General features: G+C 32.4%; 2 protein-coding genes across 6 annotated transcripts; both read right to left on the reverse strand.

The window, feature by feature from the left end:
- Positions 1-1,032: 1,032 nt before the first annotated feature.
- Positions 1,033-5,240, reverse strand: LOC113873094 (TSL-kinase interacting protein 1). Of its 5 annotated transcripts, none has more exons than XM_027511072.1 (9): positions 4,939-5,240; positions 4,397-4,444; positions 4,108-4,249; positions 3,682-3,893; positions 3,340-3,578; positions 3,003-3,243; positions 2,181-2,567; positions 1,600-1,713; positions 1,033-1,521 (listed from the first exon to the last, which is right to left on the reverse strand). In XM_027511072.1, exons 3-9 carry the CDS (start codon positions 4,232-4,234, stop codon positions 1,432-1,434), a joined length of 1,410 nt encoding a protein of 469 aa, XP_027366873.1. In that variant the 5' UTR covers positions 4,235-4,249; positions 4,397-4,444; positions 4,939-5,240; the 3' UTR covers positions 1,033-1,431. The 5 variants fall into 5 exon arrangements, with proteins under 5 accessions (XP_027366873.1, XP_027366874.1, XP_027366872.1 ...); XM_027511073.1 differs by having other exon boundaries at positions 1,276-1,521; positions 4,397-4,431; XM_027511071.1 differs by having other exon boundaries at positions 1,276-1,521; positions 4,397-4,449.
- A 1,402-nt stretch (positions 5,241-6,642) lies between these two features.
- Positions 6,643-8,750, reverse strand: LOC113872709. Its single transcript, XM_027510468.1, has 3 exons — positions 8,484-8,750; positions 8,049-8,129; positions 6,643-7,304 (listed from the first exon to the last, which is right to left on the reverse strand). The coding sequence occupies exons 1-3, from the start codon at positions 8,640-8,642 to the stop codon at positions 6,948-6,950; spliced, it is 597 nt and encodes a 198-aa protein (XP_027366269.1). The 5' UTR covers positions 8,643-8,750; the 3' UTR covers positions 6,643-6,947.
- Positions 8,751-9,386: the final 636 nt, after the last annotated feature.

Consider the following 9,386-nt stretch of genomic DNA (forward strand, 5'->3'; position numbering starts at 1 on the left):
AGTGAAAATGTTATTTTAGGTTAAAGATAGAAAATAATTATATGATTCTTTTTCAGTACTTTAGGAAGACCCAAACAACAAAAAAAACGTGGTTAAAGAAAATATAGAAGCGTTTGATGGAGAAAAGAAGCTGCATGGAACCTTGGCTATTGAGGATATATAAAAAAGTATCATACATCATCAAATAAATAAAGGGATATTATTCCCATAGCCGGCACGATTGAGAATTCAAATGTTTGGAATTATGGATCACTAAACTTCGGCTTTCTCCGTCAACGATAATTATGAGACTAGAAAACCAATGTTTGGATTACTATTTTCATCAGCAATTACAATATAGGAACTATGTTCTTGACGAAGCGGCATCATCACAAGACCCTAGCTACACTACAATGCTATAATCCAAATAATTGTTCTTTTTTTGGCCATTTTATGGTGTGTGTGTGTGTGTGTGTGTGACCACTATATATTTTTTAAGAAAATTACACTCCGCATATTAATAAGAAGGTTAAAAATAATGAATATAATAAAAAATGAAAAAAAAAAAAAAGTATACAAATTAGAACATTTGTACTGCACACATCATGTTGGTCATATTTCGTTATTTGAGAGATGATTAACTTTTTCATGTCTATAATTCTTAGTTGTAGCTACTTTTAAACTCATAAAATTAACTGTTATATTTTAAAAATAAAATAAATTTTGAATGAAGTTTGTAAGTTAATAATAGTAAAAACTTGACTTTTTCTTTTAAAATATAAAAATCTTACCTCATAATACCAATTTAATATTTTTTTCAAACATTTGTTTTTACAATCTACTTTTAAATCAACGTTAGTAAACACATTATTCTTTCAAAAGTTTTTCATTAATATTATTATAGTCAAATTTCACGAAAATATATGAAGAAACCCACAAGTTTATTTGCATCGTGCTTGCGGATGTTTAGAACAAATAATTGCAGGATATAATAAGCGATACATGATGCAAGCTAATCGTAAAAACAGCAGACATTCAAATTGTTGAATTTACAAATGCAAGAAACTAATTCTATTTTCAATAGCAATGATTTTCTTAACACTTATCTTTCTTCCCATTCGCACCACATAACATAGCTTATTGCAGAGTAAGATGAAAGGTTAAAAAGCATAGATCATTTTAATTACATTTCAGCACATTAGCAACTGAAGATAGTTGACACGGAACTAAACGAATGCTAAAGTGCTAAATATTAGTCCCCTCAATAACTCTGATTCTTAAACTAGAACAACTCAGTATTCTGTCAGGCTCGTTTCTTTCTTTCCTTTTCTAATCCTTGTCTCTTCGGCAAGTATTTCTATTATGTACAATTTCCTTTTTCTTCTTTCCTAAGAACGTATCTTTAAAATGGAGTCATTTGGTCAACAAATTATGCATCTAAGCTGCTACAGGCTATTTAACAAATCCACCAATGCTAACACCATCTCCGCCAATACACTTCTTAGTTGGCATGCCAAGATCAAAAGGTCCCAAAGAGTCATTCTGCATTCAGATACTTAAATCAGAAATAATGATAATGGATAACAAAAACTGAATATCTCAATAGTAAAAATTAAATACCCATTTGATGTCTGTTAACCCAAGACTTCTTTCATCATCATATGAGCGTGAAGAAAGCGACAGGTCTGTCTGAGACTTCCCAGATGGAGGATTTTGTGGAAGTCCACCATTACCCTTTACAACACCACGAGAGACAATTAAGGGCAGAGTAATAATGGATAACATTCCATACAACTCCATGGTATTCTAAAAGAAACATAATATTAATCCAACATCAATTTGAACCCCAATTTCCGTCCCAATGCTACGTTATATTATAAGTCATTGTATTAATTACTAGTAACAGTGCCCCGTGCATATGCACAGGTAAAAAATTCTAAGCAGAAATACAATTGATATGAAAGAAACACGCATTAGCAAGGCTTTTTTGTGCAGTTGAAACTTCAGATATTCCTTTCACAGAAGCCTCCATATTTTTCCAGAAAAGTTAAAGACCAAGATATAGGGATCAAAAGTAGATGTTCCTCATCAAAACCAAAAGTACTTGTTCCATACTCAGTTTTTACATCATACACAACATCCACATGAAACTTTTTTGCATTTCAATACTGGATTCTCATTGAAGACTGAGAGAAACTAACCTTGTCTATTTTTGGCAACTTTAATGAGTTTGAAGAAACATCCTGACTACATGCCACAAAAAAATCCTTTCCACGAGCTGTCTGCACGTCTGCTGAGGAAGATAACTTTTGAAGAGGAAATGCATGACATGTTTCTTCAGCATCCAATATAGATGTACGCAAGTTTTCAGCTGGTAGTCTTGGAACAGGAGGATGATTAAGATGGGCAGCAATAAAAGCATCCAGCGAGTCAGATTGTATGGCAGAATTGCAGCCAAATGATTTTGTATCAAGTCCACCAAGTAATGATGCTTCAGACAGAAGGCCCCCAATGCTTATATTGCTTAGATTATCAATCCATGGAAATGATGACTGTTGAAGGCTACTACTTACTCTTGGCTCATTATCCTAGTTATAACAGGCATTTAACATATCAAAATTTGTCAGAGGACTGGCATTCAAAATTCATAAAATTGAGGACCAACCAACAAAAATTTCTCAAACATGTAATAGACGAGAAAAATATAGACATTTATTTGCATGAAAAGAGCCCAAGTGCTTTTATGCTTATGCTATCATAAATAAAATTAATTCATCACTTTTTGAACTTCTCTTATAAATTTCTATAACATATATTCCAAAACATTTCCCATAATTCTATCAGTCAATAAAGCAAAGCATCATAAAAATAACTTTAATGTTCTTGAATTACACATTAAACTAATATTTGTAACCAGATCCATCAGCAAGACCCAGGTCTCCTAATACAAAATTGGCCTGCAATTTATGAAACTATCTGTAAGTTATAATATTGCACACCAAAATATCTACATAACAGTTTACCGTAGGATCAGTAGCTTCATTATCCATTTTCTGAGCCACAATTTCACTTGATGCATTGCCCACATCAATTGTTTTATATTCTTTGCTTGTTACCTCAACCTTGTCCCGTTCAACACATAAAGTCTCCTCTAAATTAGCATCACTACCTCCCTCTGTTCCTCCAAGTACACCAGGTTCATGGGGAGTTGGTGTGGAAGCTATGCCAAAAGACCTAAGTTCATGTATGTAGAACCAGCCATACCTTGAAAGAGAGAACAAGTTACAAAACTATGTACTTATAAACCAACCAATATTCACAAAGAAAAGGATACATATAATAGATGATTGGATATAATACTTCAACCGGAAAATTGCAGGGCTTCCAACAGCAGCATGGACAGCTGAGGCTGTTGTGTCACTATCATTAGTTGTCCACCTTCTGCAGTCAGATAGGTTTCCAGTTATCTTATATGGAAAGAGTACAGGCTCCCCTTTGGCTATCCTTGAACTTCCCCATTTCTTTCCAAGGTGTTTAAGAACTGAAGATATTTTCTTTCGACCTCCAAGTGTAAGTTCTAAATAAGGATTATGCCCATCCTGAAAAGGAAAGTAGTCCAAGCATTAAGACTAACAGAATGCAAGCTAGGACAGATATAAAGTATATCCAATTTTTCAAATGATACACAAAGCACCATGTGACCTTTTCAAGTCCTATCCGAGTTCCTTCATTGATTGGAAAAAGTTGTAACTTAATCTTTGCAGAAGAAGTGAGCGCTTGTCCAGAATGAAGTTCAATAGCCTCTCTCTTTTCTGTAAGAAAAGTACCTTCATTGGGAAGTTCTGGGCACATTCTCACATGTTCCTTAGATGGGAAATGCTGATTCTCTTTATCGGTCAACAACCCCTCACATCCTAAATAGAAAAGCATTTAACTATATTTGACAAAATGTATAACATAATGGCAAATGAACATTTTTGTACATTACAAACCTAGTGTCACCTCATCCAAGAAAATAAAAAGATGCATTTCTTCTAAGACACAGCAAATTAAGTCATCAAGAGAGAGGACAATAAGAAACTAAACACTATTAAATTAATACAGACAACAGATTGAGGAAAATATAACCTCTTGCTCTGTGATCCCATTTATTTGTTCTCTTGGGAGAATTTTTCACTCCAATAGAGCCTGTCTTCAGACTGCACTTTCCAGAAGCCTTTACAGCTTTGCTGTCTAGTGATCTACCAGTTTTCATTATAGTTTAAGCTTCCTGAAAATGATGATAAAAACATAATCTCTGTTGTTATCCTTCTCGAGAGAGCACCAAAGAATGGCCAAAAACAAAAAAGAAGGCACCAAAATCTAAAACAACAATAAGGTAAAAAGGATTTAAGGACTAAAGGGTAATTTGAAGTACCTGAAAATTCATCAAATAAAAATAATCCAGGCTTACTTTCAGCACCTACTGTTCTGACATAAAAAAAACCAAACAGATAACATTAGATGAGCGTTTATCAGATCATATTACCGCAACTAAATTTCATATATGGGAACCAACAGACCCAACAACGTTGTAAAATCTATAAGAATAATTATGCGGACATTATATCCACTACAAATCAGTAAATCAGATTCAAAATTCGTACAAACTCTAAACTTGCAATTGAGAACGAAAATCACCATAAGCAACAATATTTCTGTATTTCACTAGAATTATAAAAAAATGCAGTTTCACTTTTCATCCTTATTTACACAATCATCGATTTGTTGGAGGCGATTGAAAGATCTAATAGTCAATCACGCAGCTCCAATTGAGATTAGAATCACAATCCCTAACACTAAATAACATGTCCATGCGCACCAAAACCCTAATTTATTTATTAGGTGATTAGGATTACAAAGTAAACAGAAAAATCGAAACAGAACATGCAATAAAAACAAAACGAAGAATTGTATTACATGGCGGCGTAGAGTGGAAAGAAGGCGAAAGCGAGGGATACGTAAGTTTGATCGGCGGAGAATGATGAATAGAGTATAGGAAAAGTTGAAGGAAAAGGTGAGAAGGAGGGTTGAGTTGAGAACCTTCGAGAAGGCTCTGAGGGGTAACTGATCTGAATGAATGGAATCGGAGGGAGAGTGCGGAAGACAGGAACAGTAACAGTGCGCGCGGGAATGAATCAATGAATGAATGTTGAAAGTTAGTAAATAGAGGGAAAAGAAACGAGCACCAAAATTTCAAGGCCAAGGCGCCAATCACTTTTTTTTTTTTTTCTTTTCTTGGTCAAGGGACACTTTCATTTACGTTTCCTTCTGTTCTGCTTCTAGACTTTTATATATGGGCCTCAGACAACTATGCCCCAATTCTCGATCCCATGTTTTGAATAACTTCTTAAAACAAAGAAAGCCTTTGGACCAAACAACAAAAGGAAGAAAGCCTTTTTTTTAAGGTAGAATGTGAATTTAGTTTTTATTTTTGAATTTTAAAGTTTTAAGAATGCTAAATTAATTTAAGATTTTGTTAACTTTAGTTATTAAGGCTGAATAAAGTCTACAAATAAAAAAAAATTATGAAAAAAATACATAATTATTGTATTGAAATTATAAAAATAAATAAATAATTCTATTTTTAATAAAATTTTATTATTATTAGCTATTTATCATCCACCTTTAGTATTAAGGTTAACAAAACTCATTAATTTATATATGAATAGAATAAGTAAACTTTTTTGTATATATATATTATGCATTACTGTAATATTCTCTTTATTTAACATTTTTCATTGTAAGTGTTATTGACTATTTTTAAACTGAATAGAATTAATTTAATAAGTTTGATAAAATTAATTTTAAACAACTAAATATATTTAAAATATATCAAAAGTAATTTAAATCATATTTTTTTTATTATAAATGTGAAAAATAATTTTTTTTAACTGTAATAACCGGCACTATAAATTCCAAGACTCGCAAAATTATTAAAATCTTTCAGGTTGCATCATATTTAAGATATTACGATTAAAGTATACAGGAGTTTTCTTTAAATTTTGTTTTCACCTAGATTTGGCCAATGAATGACTCCACAGAAGAAAAAACTGAGAATAGTGGATCCCAAAAGAAAATATTTGTCTACATTAATGTCATGCTCGATAACCATTTCCTTTTTGAAAAATGATTATCTCCATTTAAAAGCTCTCTTAAAAAAATAATAATAACTATTGCTGAAATAAGGTCAATTATGCACACATTAATTACAAAATTAAAAGCACACACAAAGAGGTTTTAATTGAAAGAATCTATCTAATCACTGGTATTAGTTGACAACTTTAAAATAGTAGACCAGATTCCATATAATTATCACTGAAATTAATTTTAATAACATCTTTTAAGTGAGCATTTGAATTTACGAATAGTGATAGATCCACAATTTCTACACCAACCCTAGTTGTAACTAGTAAGGTCTGTATTGCATCCATATTTATAAATTTTTTGGCTTGTTTTCCAAACACACTAAACTTATAGACCGAAATGCATCCATTTTGTTTTTGGTTTGCCTTGCAAGATTTTGCAGTAAAAGTCAAGGACCTAAAGTTGCAAAATGCAGAGCTTCAACTGCTCATCTCAAACCCTTTCATATATAACTTAAAAACACTACAATAATATTATGCATACAAGCATCGCGTTACTAATCAGAATATTTGTTTTAGTTGTTAACTTCGCAAAATCCCATGCAAATATCACACTCTAGAATGACTACATATATATGCTTGGGAAATGGCCAACACTTTTTCAGAACTATCAGCTAATATGTAAGATGATGTTCAAGGTTCAAACTGGATGATAATGCTACACAAATAAATTGAAGTCTATCCACAATAAATTTTGACAATTTTCACCACACATTTATGACCACAAATTGCAGAAATGAACCTCCCCCCCCTAATCTGTTCCCTATTCTAACTATGACAGCATCAGTATTCCATGCAATCACTTGAGTTAGAAGAATTTGTGTCCCTGTTCTGTCCACTGGTATAAGACGTCTCACTGTTCCGGGTTCCATTCCCAGAAGACATGAGATTACTTGAAGGAAAGCTTCCCTGTGCCAAATGATAAGGCTGAAGGCTGCGACGAATGGGGCTAGAAAGTGCATTTGAGAACACAGAGTTCTTTGCTTGTTGATCAGGTTGCCCAGTACGTATTCCCTGCCCTACAATGGTTGTGCCAAATGCATTAGAGGGTATGGACGCACCAAAGTTAGGGTGCATTGCAGTCTGGGTGTTCTGCCTTGGGGACATTGGTGACTCCTCTCCTCCATATTCAAGTTCATTCTACATGCACACACATAGCTCATGGTTATATCTATATTCAACTATTAAGATACATCAAAAAACGGATTTATTGATTGTGATGCATATCCTGAAATAATATAATAGTCAGACACACATATATATAAAGGAAATTATTTCCAAGTGACCTGAAGAAAGAAAAGGCAAATCCGAACCAGCAATCTAAGGACTCTAAGGAGACTAGCTAAGAAATCAAAAATTAAAAAAAAATTATTAAATAGTGTTATTAATGCACTTTCACGGTGATTTCTAATGCATCTCCAACGAGGGCATCGGTCCGGTTAGTAAGACCCAATAAAAAAAAATCATTCTCTGGCCGTAATTCAACAATAAAAAACCGATTGACACATGGCAAAAGGCATAAGAATAAAAATCATGAACAGGGAAAAAAGGCAGACACTAATAGTATTCGGTGTCCATAATAATCAGAGAGACAAGTTAAAAGGGTTTCTGTTACACACATGAGTACTTATAAGACCAATGGTTTAAGGATGATGTCTATTAAATTGCAGTTTCACATTCAAAGCAATTGACAAAGGAACCTATAAGCTAAAAGAAAATGCAAAAGGGAGTAAAATAGCTCAGTAACAATTTGGATGGAAAAGGGAGAAGGAAGAGAGTATTACCATTGAAACAAGTAATACTAATAATACAGCATAACAAATAAAAACGAAAAAGAGCCCAAAAGAAAAATCAGAAAACATTGCAGAAACAACAAAACCAAACCTGCAAATGGGAAACTATATCAATCGTCGTCACCCTTGATCCTTCTTGCTGTTGTCTAAGAATCCATTGATACAATTTCTCCTGCGTTAAGGAACACATCCAAAGTTCAAACACACAAATGAGTGATATATAATTTTTTTGATGTACAAATAAATCAACAAATTAGAGAGTTGAAATCGCAATTTGAAAAGTGGCCAAGTTACTTCAATAATGAATTAGTAAAGTCATAGATTGACGGAAAAGAAAATCAGAAATTGTTTATTTCTGAGTGGTAATCGTAAGCGGTAACCCTAAAACGGTAGAGCAAACAGAACAAAAACGGAACAAAAAAAATGAAAACAAAAAACAAAAGGGTATTTAATCAAAAAAATGAAAATTGGGAAAAGAGGAAGGGGAAAAGAGAGGAGGGCGTGGATGAAGGGAAAGGAAAGAGACCAGAGCGTGACGTTCACCGGCTTGGAAGGAGAGTTTTTGTTGATTCATGGCGTGGGTGTAGAGGTGAGAGAGGGAGTTAGCGGTGCTGCAGAAGGTGGAGTACATGGTACGGTCCACTTCGTCGAGGCGCGTGGCCACGGACTTTCTCTTCTTCGCCATGTGAAACGAAACGGTAGATTGAGATTGAGATTGAGAAGTAGAAAGTTTGTGTTCTCTATTTTGTATTTGGTATTTGCAAATGGTGTGAGAGAGAAAAACAAAAGAGAAATGATATGATGATGTGAATGAATGAATGAATGAATTACGGCCTCCACGGATACTCCAAGTGGCATACACGTGGCGCATCTTCCCGCTTTTCTCTTCTTACGTTCTCTTTTTCCCGTGAAAATCAAACCAATATCAGTATTGCACACAAAACCTTCAGTTGTTATTATTACTATGTTTCGTTTCCACACTCTATTATATTTCAAAATATTTTTAATTCATTAATTATAAATTTAATTAAAATTTATTGATAAAATCAAATATTTTTATATTATTGTCTAGTTACAGATTAATATATTAGGGATTTATTTTCAATTGACTGATAACATAAAACATATATATTATGAATACATTATAATCATATTTATAAATTATTTAATTTTTAAAATCATCACGAAATATTATATTTTAAAAATTTATAATAAAATATTATAATTATTGATATAATAAAATTTGTATATTACAATAAAAAATAAATATTTTTAATATTATAATCATAATATAATATTATATTAACATGCATAATAATTGAATATATATATATATATATATATATATATATCAAAAGAACTTAAATTTAAACTCTATATATAATGATTTAAAATTTAGTATTTTTAATATGTGTACATAATAAATTTT

The sequence above is a fragment of the Abrus precatorius genome, unplaced genomic scaffold (genome assembly GCF_003935025.1).
Source record: "Abrus precatorius isolate BTA unplaced genomic scaffold, Abrus_2018 Scaffold7, whole genome shotgun sequence".
Taxonomy (NCBI): domain Eukaryota; kingdom Viridiplantae; phylum Streptophyta; class Magnoliopsida; order Fabales; family Fabaceae; genus Abrus; species Abrus precatorius.